The 12,127-nt window shown below is 48.9% G+C and overlaps 3 protein-coding genes across 5 annotated transcripts; 1 reads left to right on the top strand and 2 right to left on the bottom strand.

The window, feature by feature from the left end:
* Positions 1-441: 441 nt before the first annotated feature.
* On the bottom strand, positions 442-5,449 carry naprt (nicotinate phosphoribosyltransferase). 2 transcript variants are annotated; one of them, XM_028404631.1, is made up of 13 exons: positions 5,034-5,449; positions 3,781-3,908; positions 3,614-3,696; positions 3,361-3,491; positions 3,157-3,272; positions 2,860-3,056; positions 2,580-2,717; positions 2,367-2,451; positions 2,212-2,292; positions 2,025-2,127; positions 1,748-1,905; positions 797-904; positions 442-707 (listed from the first exon to the last, which is right to left on the bottom strand). In XM_028404631.1, the coding sequence occupies exons 1-13, from the start codon at positions 5,278-5,280 to the stop codon at positions 621-623; spliced, it is 1,662 nt and encodes a 553-aa protein (XP_028260432.1). In that variant the 5' UTR covers positions 5,281-5,449; the 3' UTR covers positions 442-620. The 2 variants fall into 2 exon arrangements, with proteins under 2 accessions (XP_028260432.1, XP_028260431.1); XM_028404630.1 differs by having other exon boundaries at positions 2,580-2,720; positions 5,034-5,422.
* A 205-nt stretch (positions 5,450-5,654) lies between these two features.
* c4h8orf82 (chromosome 4 C8orf82 homolog) lies at positions 5,655-7,834 on the bottom strand. Its single transcript, XM_028404634.1, has 3 exons — positions 7,555-7,834; positions 7,417-7,465; positions 5,655-6,518 (listed from the first exon to the last, which is right to left on the bottom strand). Exons 1-3 carry the CDS (start codon positions 7,714-7,716, stop codon positions 6,031-6,033), a joined length of 699 nt encoding a protein of 232 aa, XP_028260435.1. The 5' UTR covers positions 7,717-7,834; the 3' UTR covers positions 5,655-6,030.
* Positions 7,835-8,396: 562 nt separating this feature from the next.
* LOC114434500 (MARVEL domain-containing protein 3) lies at positions 8,397-11,672 on the top strand. Of its 2 annotated transcripts, none has more exons than XM_028403796.1 (4): positions 8,397-8,667; positions 9,108-9,249; positions 9,663-9,781; positions 10,372-11,672. In XM_028403796.1, exons 2-4 carry the CDS (start codon positions 9,113-9,115, stop codon positions 11,025-11,027), a joined length of 912 nt encoding a protein of 303 aa, XP_028259597.1. In that variant the 5' UTR covers positions 8,397-8,667; positions 9,108-9,112; the 3' UTR covers positions 11,028-11,672. The 2 variants fall into 2 exon arrangements, with proteins under 2 accessions (XP_028259597.1, XP_028259599.1); XM_028403798.1 differs by having other exon boundaries at positions 8,398-8,667; positions 9,111-9,249.
* Positions 11,673-12,127: the final 455 nt, after the last annotated feature.

The following is a 12,127-nucleotide window of genomic DNA, read 5'->3' as shown; positions in this document are numbered from 1 at the left end:
AGCAGGTTTACAAGCAGTGACGTCCTGCCTGGACTGCAGCTGCTGCAAGAAGAGTCGAGGATCAAAAAAGACAAATCGAGTCAAAGTTCTTATTTTGGAGTAAAGTTTTTCAGGTATAGATGAAAAACGACATAAAAACATTTAAAATTTTCTGTTTTGATTACAATTAATTCAACCTGTGTTTCTTCTACAAAGTACCTTTTTTCTGCCATTTGTGTCCCCTTATGACATCACAAGGGGATTGCGGAATTGACTGTGATGTCATAAGGCCATAAGCCCCACCCCCATGCCCTGCTAAAATTCTGTGTTTTCATTTTCACCCATATGTATGTGTGTTAAAAACTATAGTCTCATCAGTGCATCGAACATCGTTTACATCAGGACCAGAATGGACCTCCACCCGTCTCCTGCTCTGGTGATTAAATAAAACTAGACACCAACTAAATCAGAGTAATATTTTAGTAGAATAAACTTTTACTTACATGGAGGGTCTTTTATATATTTGCCTCTTCCTGCTGGGCTTTCTAACAGAAACTCATTTTAATTGATTTATAGACATTAGACCTAAATGACAGAGACCACTCCACAAACAGTCCCAGTAAAAACAGGAGAGTTTGCCTTCAGTTGGCCAACAGGAAGCTGCTGTCACTGCTGCTGCCTCGGTGGATCTCTGCCACCAGGTTGTGGAGTCTCTCCGACAGCGCCACCTGGTGGGGGAGAATGATGGCATAGGCGAGGATCGGTCAGTGAGGGAAAGCTTTGGAAAAGCTGTGGGTTCAGCATGGATTAGACTCACTGTGTAGGAATCTGGCTCCTGCAGCTTCTTATGTCGGGGGTGCAGAGTCTGAAGGGAGACCTGGACCTTTGCTCTAGTTTCTGCAGCACTGCAAAGAGGCTGCGTGACCTAGAAACAGTGGGAAACACATTCCTCAGCACCACAAAGACCAAGGAGCTGTTCACGGACTACGGGTAGAAGAAAACAGACATGTCTCCACTTTACATCAGAGGGGACTGTGTGGAGAGGGTAGCTCCCGATTCCTGGGAGTCCAGATAGAGGAGGACTGGACCTGGAGCACAAAGACCTCTGAACTGCTGAGGCCGAGTTGAGACTCTACATCCTCAGGGGACCGAAAAATAACGTCACTATGAGACTCCTGGTGTCCCTCTACTGGTGCTCCATGGTGAGCATCCTGACCGCCTGCATCTGTGTATCTGCTATCACTGCTGGCTCAGATAAAAGCCCCTCCAGAGGGTCATAAACATGGCCTAGAAGATCATCGCCTGCCCTCTCCCAACACTGGAATGACTACACAGTTCCCACTGTATCAAGAAACACCCAACACATCCTCAAGGACACGCCGCACCCCGGAGACGCCCTGTTTGAACCGTTACTGTCGGGATGACGATACAGAACAATCAGAGCAAAGACAAACAGACAAACAGACTGCAGCCATACCTGCACTCTATAACCTAAACCGCTGTTTACATGGGAACGTGCAACAGGTGGGAAGGCATGACTGAGTGGGACGGGTTGTTAAAGGTTTGTATGTGCACTTTGAACTGATCCACACTTTTTATTTCCATTGTACATGTAACAGGTTACAAAGACAATAAACGCCTGTTTACTGTGCTATAAATTCTACACATAAAACCTCCAAGTGTGTGTTATCTACAGACTGCCGCTGACTCCCTCATGCAGGTTGTATGATGTTGACAGCGGTGTTTGAGAGCTGCCGTCGACCCTCACCTGTCCCTTGGAAAACACCTCCAGGCGCAGACAGGCGACCTGAGCTGGAGTCACTGAGACAGCCGAGTCATCACGGCCCAGAGGGTAACACTGCAGCGGGAGTCCCGCCTCTGGAGGAGACTCCGCCTCCAGACACTGCAGGTCGAGGAAAGGATGGCCTGCAGAGGACACGAGGGGACGGGTCAGTGAACGCTTCGTCATTAAAACGATGTAAACAACAAACATTAATTTCCGTATCATGTGACAGGTCATGTGACAGGAAGAGAAAAATGCTCACCTTCAGCATCCACCAGCCGATAAACAGCTTTCCTCCCGGGAACGGTGCTTTTCTCTGGATCCTCACTGATCTTCATCCTGGGTCTTCCTCTCGCCTCCACCAGCTAATAACAAGTGAAACCACCACGTGTCAACGGAAGGAAAAAGGAACGTGAGAGACTGCAGAGTGTGTCCTCTCATCAAATCACCTTATACACACAACCCAGAGATGGCTGTTTTGTGCAAGTGACCAGATGTGTTCCCACGCCGACCACGTTGATCTCGTTCTCCTGAAACAACAACAGACATGATGAAGTCCTGCAGGAGGTCCACGTAGGTAATCCTGCTCAGTCTTTTCTTCCACCTTCTTGTTGAGTTCGGCCATGCTTTGCTCTGAGATGTTGTTGGTCCCGACGATGAGCAGAGAGTCAAAAAGAGGGACGGAGAAACTGCAGCGAGAGAGAACAGCAAACAGGGACCGGTGAAGACATGAGACTCAGACCTGTGGAGGAGTCAGATGTGGCTGCAGGTCTTAAGGACATACTGATCCACATGTGCAGCGTGGCACCTCACTCACTGCTCGCTGCAGAGTCTGAAGACACGACGGACGTCCACAGACTGCCTGCAGAGGTCTCCGCTGTCCAGACGAACTCCCAAAGGTCTGTAGCCCAGTTCAAACAGAGTCAGGGCCACAGCACAGAAGTTCAACAGACCGCTACTGAAATCACACGCATCAGAGGAGGAGGCTCAGACGCAGAGACAGAAGAGAACAGTGAGCTCACGACAAGGAGGAGGACACGAAATCCATCACAACCCCCCGAAGTAGAACGTTCGTAACATTCCGTATGAGGAGTTACCAGCCAACGCTGTAGCTGTCAATCACGGGGAGGAAGTTGTGAGGGTAGGCGATGGCGTACGACAGGAAAGCGGCACACTCGCCCTCACGGATCTTCCCGGGATCTGATCCCAGCAGCTCACACACACGATTCAACCAACCTTTGGTTAGAGAGAGGACGTCGACAGAATCAGAGTCCCCGTTGACCGCCGCCAGCGTCTGAGCGGAGACAAACACAACACCGCGTCACAGTTTATCTTCCGAGTTTGGATTTGCTTTGAATAATGAGTGACAACATCACCACACAAGGTGTGCTCACCTGTGGCCACACCTCCTCCAGGGAGGTAAAGGAGGTGACGTATGAGTGTGCCATGGTCCCAGCGACAGGAATCCCAAACAGGAAACCAGCCTGAACGTTACTGGTCAGGTCGAACCCTAGAAGACACGTTCCGCTGTGAGTCTGTGGCTGTGGAACTTTATTGTATTACTATGATCCGTAGTGTCGTGAATATGAGTCTCATACCTCCTATGTATGTGTATCGTGAGGCGGTGAGTCCTCCGTCTGGTCCCTGAGCCCTCCTGAGGCCCATCTCCAGCAGCCTCTTCTCGGGGCCGGCCGCCAGGCGGAACCGAGCGGCATTACTGCACACAAGACTGAGAAGACGGAGGAGGTGGGGGCAGGACAGACATCGTGGAGTCAAAGGGTACATCACACAACACAGACATTAAAGTGTGTGTGTGTGTGTGTGTGTGTGTGTGTGTGTGTGTGTCTTCACCTGGCGTAATTCACCAGACACAGTAAGCTGGTCTCCAGCAGTTGAACCACAGCCAGCGGTCCTGACACCTCCATCAGAGGCACCTACAGATGTTACACACATGCAGCAGCGGTTACTCCCTCTGAACTGTCCACATGCCGACAGCGACCTCTGACCCTGCAGCTCACCCTGGCGAACACCACGGTGCCCTCTGGAACGGAGCACAGCGTTACACCTGAACAGTCGAGGTCTCGCAGGTACTGAAAGAAGGCGGGGTCAGTGGCTGGAGGCAGGACAGAGCGCAGGAACTCCACATCTGAATCCAGAGAGACACAGAGTGAGAACACAAGACCGACGACGGAGGGCCGACACACAAACACATGTCCTCGTTGTGTCCTCCCCAATCACATGATGTCCACACACGCAGGAACTAAATCTAATAACTCTGTGTACAGCTAATCTAATCCAGCAGATGAAGACTCAGGTATGAAGGCACATCGTGCTAACCACTGACTAACAACTGCACAAGAGAGACGACTACTGAAATCATGCACATCATCCACAGCTACGCTGCTTCACAGACCTCTACTGAAAGATATCATTCCAAGTTAGCATGCTAACCAGCTAGCCTTGGCCTGTGCTCCGGTCTTGTATGTTTCTACATGATGAAGTGTGTAGTCTGTCCTCGGTCCATCCAGAGAGGTAGACTCAGAGGTGTGGGTGTCTCTGGTCCTGGTCGGCGGCTCCATCCTGCGCTCTGACGTCTCCTCCCTGAATAAATGTCTCCTATACAGACTCAGTGGTGGGAGTTGGGAGACGGCTGCGTCCTTGTCCTCACAGAGACGTGGCTCAGAGACAGAGCTCTGTGCGGTGAGGCTCGCCGTGGTCTCTGCTGTGTTTACATCAACTCAGTTTCTACTTCCTGCTGCTCACTGGTGGAGCAGAGGCTCCGCTCCACAGACCAGGGTTAATGTAACATGAGTTTTATAGAGAACTAGAATCTTATTCTACTTCTTTGCTAAAGTTCAGCTCCTCAGAGCTTTTAGCTGCATGAGCGCAGGTGTTCCAGTGTAACTGGTGATCTTTGTCTATGGTTCAGGTCAACAGTGCGCTCCGAGTCTACTTCTATGGAAGAAGCGGTCTCAGACCTCAGGCCAAACTCAAGCACATCTGTTTACCTGAACAAATATCACCAGATAACATGATCACCAGTTAATCTGGAGCACAGGACAGCATCACAGATTATGGATTGTGGATTATTTTCTGTGCCAAAGTTCAGAGCTGCGTGTCAAAACGTTTATCCACCTCATGGGGGGCGCGCAGCGCGGCATTGCGCAACCGGCTCAACGCGCCTGAGTCTGGGGGAGAGAAAAGTCACGCTGACCCGCTCGGTGCCGGTGATCAGTCACCGTTTGCTACATATCGGTTCTGGGTGTCTCACCTTCCTCCGAGAAGCTGAAGCTGCGCAGGAACAGCTGGCAGTCGTGCAGCCCGGCGAACAGCGAGAAGCCGCCGCCGAACGGGTTGTCCCTGAAGAAGAGTTCGAACACGGCGGGCTCTTGGTGCCGGCCGGCCCGCCAGTACGCGTACGCCATGGTAAACTGATACATGTCGGTGAGGAGCGGGGGGGCCCGATCCCGCACGGACCGCTCCATGAGCCGGCACGTGCTGCCGGACGGTGCTGCCATGTTCCCGCAGCACTGGTCCCAGGTTCACTGATGCCGAGAAGTCTGGGACTTGAAGTCCTCGGACGCCCTGCGAGGGGGAGAGAGGGGGGGGGGCGGAGGGTCGACCCTCTGACTGACTTAGACCAGTTCCAGATAAAACTGTTTTCTGTGCTGTGCTGGGACTGACGTTGTTTTTAGTCTATCAACGTTTTCAAAGGTGTTTGTCTGCTTTTATTTTGAAATGACAGATTTTGAAGAAACGGGCAGAATAACATCCTCTCTTATTTTGAAGGTCTTAGTTCAGCCTCTTACAGGACAGACATCAGACACCTCTGCTCTACACAAACGACCCTTTGCAGCCAGTTTGTTTATTAAAAGTGTCCAGGAAAAGTGTGTGATGCTGCAGATGAAGGAGGTGAATAACAATCAGACACAGAAACCAGTCAACAGGGAGAACTGAGAAACACTAAGAAATGGACAGTTCTAAGACAAGAGTCCATGATGGAGGTAAAACAAAGGACTGATCTCATCAGAGTCTGTGTGAACACTGACCGTCAGAGGAAGGAGCTTTCAAAATGTTCTGTAGCATAAAACACTTCAACAAACAGAAGAGGGTCAGTGCGTCGTGTTTATTCAAGAAAACATCAAACTGTCATTTTCATCTAGCAGCTATTTTATAAATAATATTATATCCACTGTAACATCTGATGACACACACACTGCCCCGCAGAGTTCACTTCACTTCATCTGCCTTTAAACGTCTGAGCTGCTTTATCCCAGCTCCCCATGCTGTCCGCTCTCTGCAGGGAAGCATCCTGCGAGCTCATTGGTCAGTGTGAGCTTCTGTCCTCCCCACAGAAAGTGCGTAGGCTGTCCTGATTGGCCTTTCTCTGACGAATAAACAAAGGACGAGCTGAGCTCGATGGCCAGTGCCGACCTGACCAGGCCGACGCCCCCTGACCGCTCTGAGGACGGGTGATACACTCGCCCGCTGGCAGGATGCATGTACAGCGCCTCGGGGCGGAACGGGACGGAGAGCTTCTCCGCACCGCCGCAGTATGACAGCAGTTCCTGGTCTGTTGCTGCTCCTTGCGGCCCTGGGGGGCTCTGCAGCAGGTGGGTGAAGACCACAGGTCGGTCGTCACAGCGCACGAAGTTCCTCTCCCTGCCACACAGGGACAAGAAGGGGAAGTCCTCCTCGTAACGGCCGCTCTGGTTGGAACGCAGACGACTGAAGAAGAACACCAGGAAGTGTTTATCTGGACACAGGGAAACAAATGGTAGAGATGATGAGTGATAAAACCAATAATGTGGTAATATTATTACCACAGCTCAGCTCTGAGACTGAAGCCACCCACTGCTAAGCTGATTCAACAGGCTGACATTTGTTATGTTTTGTATTTGGGATGGTCCTTTACAAATATGTGTGGCCACACAGTGGTGGAGGAAGTACTGAAGCTTGGTACTTAAGGAAAAGTACAATTACCCAGCAAAATATATACTCAAGTAAAAGTAGAAGTGCTACATCAACAATCCTACTTAAGTAAAAGTCTTAAGTACTTTTAAATGTACTTAAAGTATTAAAAGTAAAAGTACTCACACACTGAATATATATGATTGATTTCCATTGCAAAGGATCTGAACAGGTTAAAATAATCAAAGAAATCATCTTAAATGAAAATGGAGCATGTGTAGTTAATGTACATGTTGAGTCCAGAAGCAGCTATGGACAGGTCTGTGTGTCATGAGGCAGGCTGTGGGCATCGAGTGAACAGAGAGGCTGCTGATAACAAACAGGCATTCAGCATGTTTACTGTGTCAGTGTTCCTGCTGTAGATTCATGTTATGATTCATGTTAATCAGACATTAATGGATGGACCTGTGTTAGCAGACAGCAGCTAACTAGTTAGCTAACTGAGCCAGAGCACCGGCATCATGACTGAGGCTCATTATAGAAACACAGCTGGCAGCGTGACACCACCTCCATGCAGAGTCTGACCTCTCATCAGTCCAGCACTGTGTTCATCACATGGAACAAGGAACTACAGACACTGTAGGAATGTCGTGGAGGAGAAAGTCCAGCTAACACGCAATCATCAGTTATCAATCCGTTATTCTGTGTGTGTTATTAATCAGAGTAAAGATAACTCTCTTTACCTTTGAAGCAGGTCACAAAGTTTTTCACTTTGGTGTCATCCAGGAAAAGCTGCAGGTAACAGAGCACAAATCAAACCGGTGCGCTGCTGACAGCAGGATGTACGTCATGTTTCTGAGGTGTCTGTCTGTGTTCTTCACCTGTCCTTGATGGTCGATGTAGTAAAAGTATTCCCGGATGCGTGGTTCGGGGCTCTGGCCCTGGACGTACGTAGCGGTGCTTCTGGAGGCGGTGTAACCGGCGGGCAGGCAGCGCAGAGCGGGGAGAGCTCTGCAGCTGAGAGCCGTCCGGAAGAACGACATGACCGCGGAGAGGACACACAACGGACACACAACAACAACACACACAACACCACACAGAGCTGTGTGTCCAAATGTCTCTGGAGTCTCACGGTTAGAAGACCTTACACAGCTCAGAGAACGTCCTCATGTGTTTTGTTTACAAGCGTCGAGAAGCCACCCGGAAGTGATTGACTGGAGCAGAGTGGTCACATGTTACGCAGCGCCCCCTGGTGGACACAATCATCACTGTTTTTTTTCTCAACGTTAAACACAGATTCAACACAAAATTAGACATCAAATATCATAGAGTTGATAGAATAGATCCAATAGTTCGTGTTTAAAATGATAAGAAAATTCAAGCTTTTAGAGAAGATTCAAAACATCTTAAAAGTTTTAAAAAGCAAAAACTCGGGTCCACAGCAGCACTGTAAGACTTTGTCCACATAATGTGACAGTTATTGTTTCTCCACAAGTAGTGGAAGTAAGGTTTAAAGTGACCTTTTGGAGTTTGGTCTGGTAAACATTTAACAACAGATGTATAAACCCACAGATATATGGCATTTTCTGATGATGGTGTCATTCAGCTGTACATTGTTGTCTATTCATGGGACGTGAACAGCCCACACATCAGAGGCTTCATTCCAGGCAGACACAGCGGGGCTGTGTGTAAATCTCTGCCCCGATAAAAGCAGGACATAAACAGCCGCATGCCTCAGAGACACCCCCCAAATCCGGGTGTCAGCAGAGGCTTCTGTGGCTCCACACACGGACGGACTGAGCTCACACAGAGCGGCTGATTCACACCGGCTGCGGCCGCGGGGCTGCTCCGCTCACCTGGAGGTTTCTCTTCCGCCTCCGCCTCCAGCAGGGCGGGGTGGCTTCTACCTGAACTCTGACGGCCCACAGCGGAGTGTTTACGGACGCAGTGTTGTCATTATAGTCGGATTTTACAGCGCTTTCACAGAACTCCCGGTGAGTTTGTTAATGTTCGTTAACCAGCTAATAATTAGCAGTTTTAGCTAATTAGCTAACAAAGTAAAACCCGCGCTGGGTTTAGTTTTGGCTGCTTTTAAAGCTTCGTACCTGCTGCTCGGCTGTTTGAAGGAAAGTTTGGAAAGCTTCCGCATTTCCAGGTGTTTTTATATTTGGGGTTTTTACATATAGTTTTTAAAAGCATAAACGTATTTTTAACAGAACATTAGCATACACTGGTTTTTTTGCGTCCTGACGTAAGCGACGTCAACGTCGAAACTTCACTGCGTCACCAGAGGAAACTTTAAAATCTCACTTTCTGTGTAAATTAGGTCAAATTACAGCGAAAAGCTGCGATCAGTGAACAGGTCGCTGCTTTTTAAGGTAACTCCGCCACTTTTCTGAGGGTTTGAATGTTTTTCTTTGTCTGAACGGATCAGCAGGTATGAGCCACCCGCCCCGTTCAAACCGGGGACACCGGGAGAGGAACGGAGAACCCCGGGAGAGGACCGGGGAGCCCCGGGAGAGGACCGGGGAGCCCCGGCAGCCCCGCGATCACCGGCGCTCCTCTCCAGACAGCAGGTGTGTCCACTGAACTGGTGCTGTGTGTTTAACCGTCATATTTAGGGTATTATTGAATAAATATATAATTGTTATTGTCAAAGAAGCTGTAAAACAAGAGATTATTTCCTCCAAACATCAGTTTTCTTGATGAATCTTTGTTTGTTTGTTTGTTTTGGGGGTTGTTATTGAGACGGGCCCTCATGAGCCCAACTGTGTGGATTTGTGTATTTTGTCTGAGCAGCCATCAACAAAAGAAACTGAAAACAGAATTTATGGTCTTTTTGCTTAAAAATGATCAAAACTATGAATCAAATGACATTTCAGGTTAAGTGATTGATCAGATAATCATTCCAGTCACACACAGGAGAGGCTGTGCTCAGTCTGTCTGGACTTCCGGTCTGATTCTGTTTTTGTTTGTTTTGTTGGTTCAGGTCCGCCTCCTCTCGACCTCCATTCTACCCTCGAGAAGCTACCCACTCTTCCAAAAACCACCCTTCCCCTCGTGCGGAGCACCACAACTCCTCGTGCACTAATGTCTGCTCCAGGAGAGGTACGTGAGGAACACACTCTGTGTTTGAAATGGAAGCTGCTTTGGTTTCACTGCACTTCATTCCTTCCTGCTTCTGTGAATACTGGACCGACCGGTTCTCTGCTGTTTACTTGCAGCAGTGTGACACCATTCAGATCGTCTGAGTCTGCAGACTGATGACGTGTCAAACCAGTTTATTCTTCTAAATATCAACCAATACAAAGTATTGATCCATTAAACTCCACACAAAATTGCAGACATCTTGCTAATAAACAGTAGTTTGCAAAGGAAGTTGCTACCATAGCAACAGAAGCATTGATAAGCAGTGGTTAGCATTAGCGTGTAAAATAAATGATAATACTGATTTTATTGGCACAACTCAAAGTGAAGACTTCCTGTTCCTTGTTTTATATGATGGATCTTTGACCAGATGTTTTCATGGCTCTTAGGACAGGGAGCTTTTCAGTTCAATTGTAAAAATATTTCATACTTTGTGGCCGCTTCAGTTCCCTGAAGTCTGAAGGTGACATCTTTAAATGGATTTTGTTGAAACACCAGTTAAAATCAGACGAACCTGAGCGTAATCCTCCTCCTCCTCCTCCTCCTCACAGGCGTCGTGTTGATCTGTGCCGTACTGACCAACGCCCTGGTCCTCATCTGCGTAGTCGCTGCTCAGATGGTCACGTCAGGCATGACGTCGATGGGCGGGATGGGCGGCTTCGACATTAACTCCAACTTCAACCTGGAAGGCACCCAGCTGCAGCTTGCCAGAGACCTGGACATGCAGTACAGCCAGATGAGGGCGCCGGGCATCTACGGCGGCATCTCCTTCAGCCTGACCTTTGGCGTCATCTCGCTGCTGTTTGTGGTCGCTGGGAACAAACCCCCTTATATGATGGCAAAAAAGCTGCTATACGGAGCGCTGGTGTTTCAGGCGGTGGGCGCCGTGATGTACGTGGTGGCGGTCGGCCTCTACCTGCACTTCATCATCAAGGTGAACTCCACAGATGTGTGTAAGCAGCGCGAGAGGCTGTACATGCGGAGCGGCTACACCTGGATGAACTGCGACGTGAGCGGGGGAGACGCAGCCGTGGCTCTGTTCGGGCTCATCACCGCCATCCTGTACGGCGTTGGTGTGGGTCTCACCATCCAGACCGTCCGAAGAGTGAAGCAATACCTGCAGGAGCGACAGAGCAGAGAGGCGGAGAGACAGGCAGGAGGGAGCCTGCAGAGGGCCCCGCTGAGGGCCGACACCACCGCCGTCTGAGCAGCTGGACTTTGATTTCCTGGTATCACTTTTAACAGATTAAGTCAGAGGAGCACATCAAAACAGGGCGCTGATGTGGAGGCTGCTAAACCTTTACCCTCAGAGGCAGCGTTTAAGTCTTAAGTGTGAATTTCCATCAGGTTTAAACTCAGCTCCACTGCAGCTGTGATTGTGACTAAAACAAAATGAAACTACTCTCCGAGGCTTTATGATGCCCTGTCACCCGATCAGGAAGGAGAAAGTCCACAGACACACACAGCTGCAGCCACATATAGTCAGGTTCTCTGAGGTAACGCTAAAGTAGCTCTGTGGCTCCAAAATGAGGTCAAAGACACAATTACACCACGACCAACACAGTGAAGAAGGATGCTGCCTATGTTTTTGTTATAATGTGTTTTTCTGGGAGTATTTGTGTTTCAGCACTCCCCAGGTAGCTCAGTTATTGTTAGACCTTTGTGCTTAGTTGTTCACTGTCTGCAGACTTCAGTGAAGGAGTGAGGTTGTTAATGGCTGTATAGGGGGACTTTGTATGTGAGTGTGTGTGTTTTACAAAGTGTGTAATTATTATAATGAATGTGTTTTTATACCAGACGTCATAATCGTTTTGATTTTCCCTGCTCAGATTAAACCCACATCGTGATTCCATTCAACTGTCTTTGTGATAAATACTGTGAGGAACCACTAGGGGGCGCCAGGACTCTGTATACAGCGCTGCTGTTCCTGGTGTCCTGTAGTCCACTCTGCACTGGCTTCCTGCCAGTTATGACATCCCTGCTGTCACACAATGGAGCAAACACACACACACACAAAGGACACAGCAGCGGTGATGTAACCGCTCAGTCAAGACTTAATTACAAACCAAAAGAAATTCTCAAGTGATGTAATGACTTCTAATTTTACCCCGATAACAAAGCAGCGATTGTGTCAGGGCCACACAAACACAACGTGACGGCCGTGGAGCTCATCGTGCGGAACACTGCGCACTCAGATTTAAAAGAGTGTCAGTTCTAAAATATGAAAAACCCCAAATAACCAGGCTGTAACATGCATGTGCACAGATGGATTTTAGAATAACGCGCAAATCTAACTATGGAAAATGT

This window comes from Parambassis ranga, chromosome 4 (genome assembly GCF_900634625.1).
Source record: "Parambassis ranga chromosome 4, fParRan2.1, whole genome shotgun sequence".
NCBI classification, from domain to species: domain Eukaryota; kingdom Metazoa; phylum Chordata; class Actinopteri; family Ambassidae; genus Parambassis; species Parambassis ranga.
The sequence above is the reverse complement of the archived record's forward strand: the minus strand, read 5'-3'. Positions and strand labels throughout refer to the sequence as shown.

Coding starts and splice junctions, on each gene's coding strand:
- naprt (XM_028404630.1), bottom strand. CDS start 5,280: ATGGCAGCACCGTCCGGCAGCACGTGCCGGCTCATGGAGCGGTCCGTG. Junction 3,273..3,360: donor ACGATACACATACATAGGAG/GTATGAGACTCA, acceptor CGTGTCTTCTAG/GGTTCGACCTGACCAGTAAC. Junction 2,452..2,579: donor TTCAGACTCTGCAGCGAGCA/GTGAGTGAGGTG, acceptor CTCTCGCTGCAG/TTTCTCCGTCCCTCTTTTTG.
- c4h8orf82 (XM_028404634.1), bottom strand. CDS start 7,716: ATGTCGTTCTTCCGGACGGCTCTCAGCTGCAGAGCTCTCCCCGCTCTG. Junction 7,466..7,554: donor ACATCGACCATCAAGGACAG/GTGAAGAACACA, acceptor TGTTACCTGCAG/CTTTTCCTGGATGACACCAA. Junction 6,519..7,416: donor CTTTGTGACCTGCTTCAAAG/GTAAAGAGAGTT, acceptor CCCTGTGTCCAG/ATAAACACTTCCTGGTGTTC.
- LOC114434500 (XM_028403796.1), top strand. CDS start 9,113: ATGAGCCACCCGCCCCGTTCAAACCGGGGACACCGGGAGAGGAACGGA. Junction 9,250..9,662: donor CGCTCCTCTCCAGACAGCAG/GTGTGTCCACTG, acceptor TTGTTGGTTCAG/GTCCGCCTCCTCTCGACCTC. Junction 9,782..10,371: donor TAATGTCTGCTCCAGGAGAG/GTACGTGAGGAA, acceptor TCCTCCTCACAG/GCGTCGTGTTGATCTGTGCC.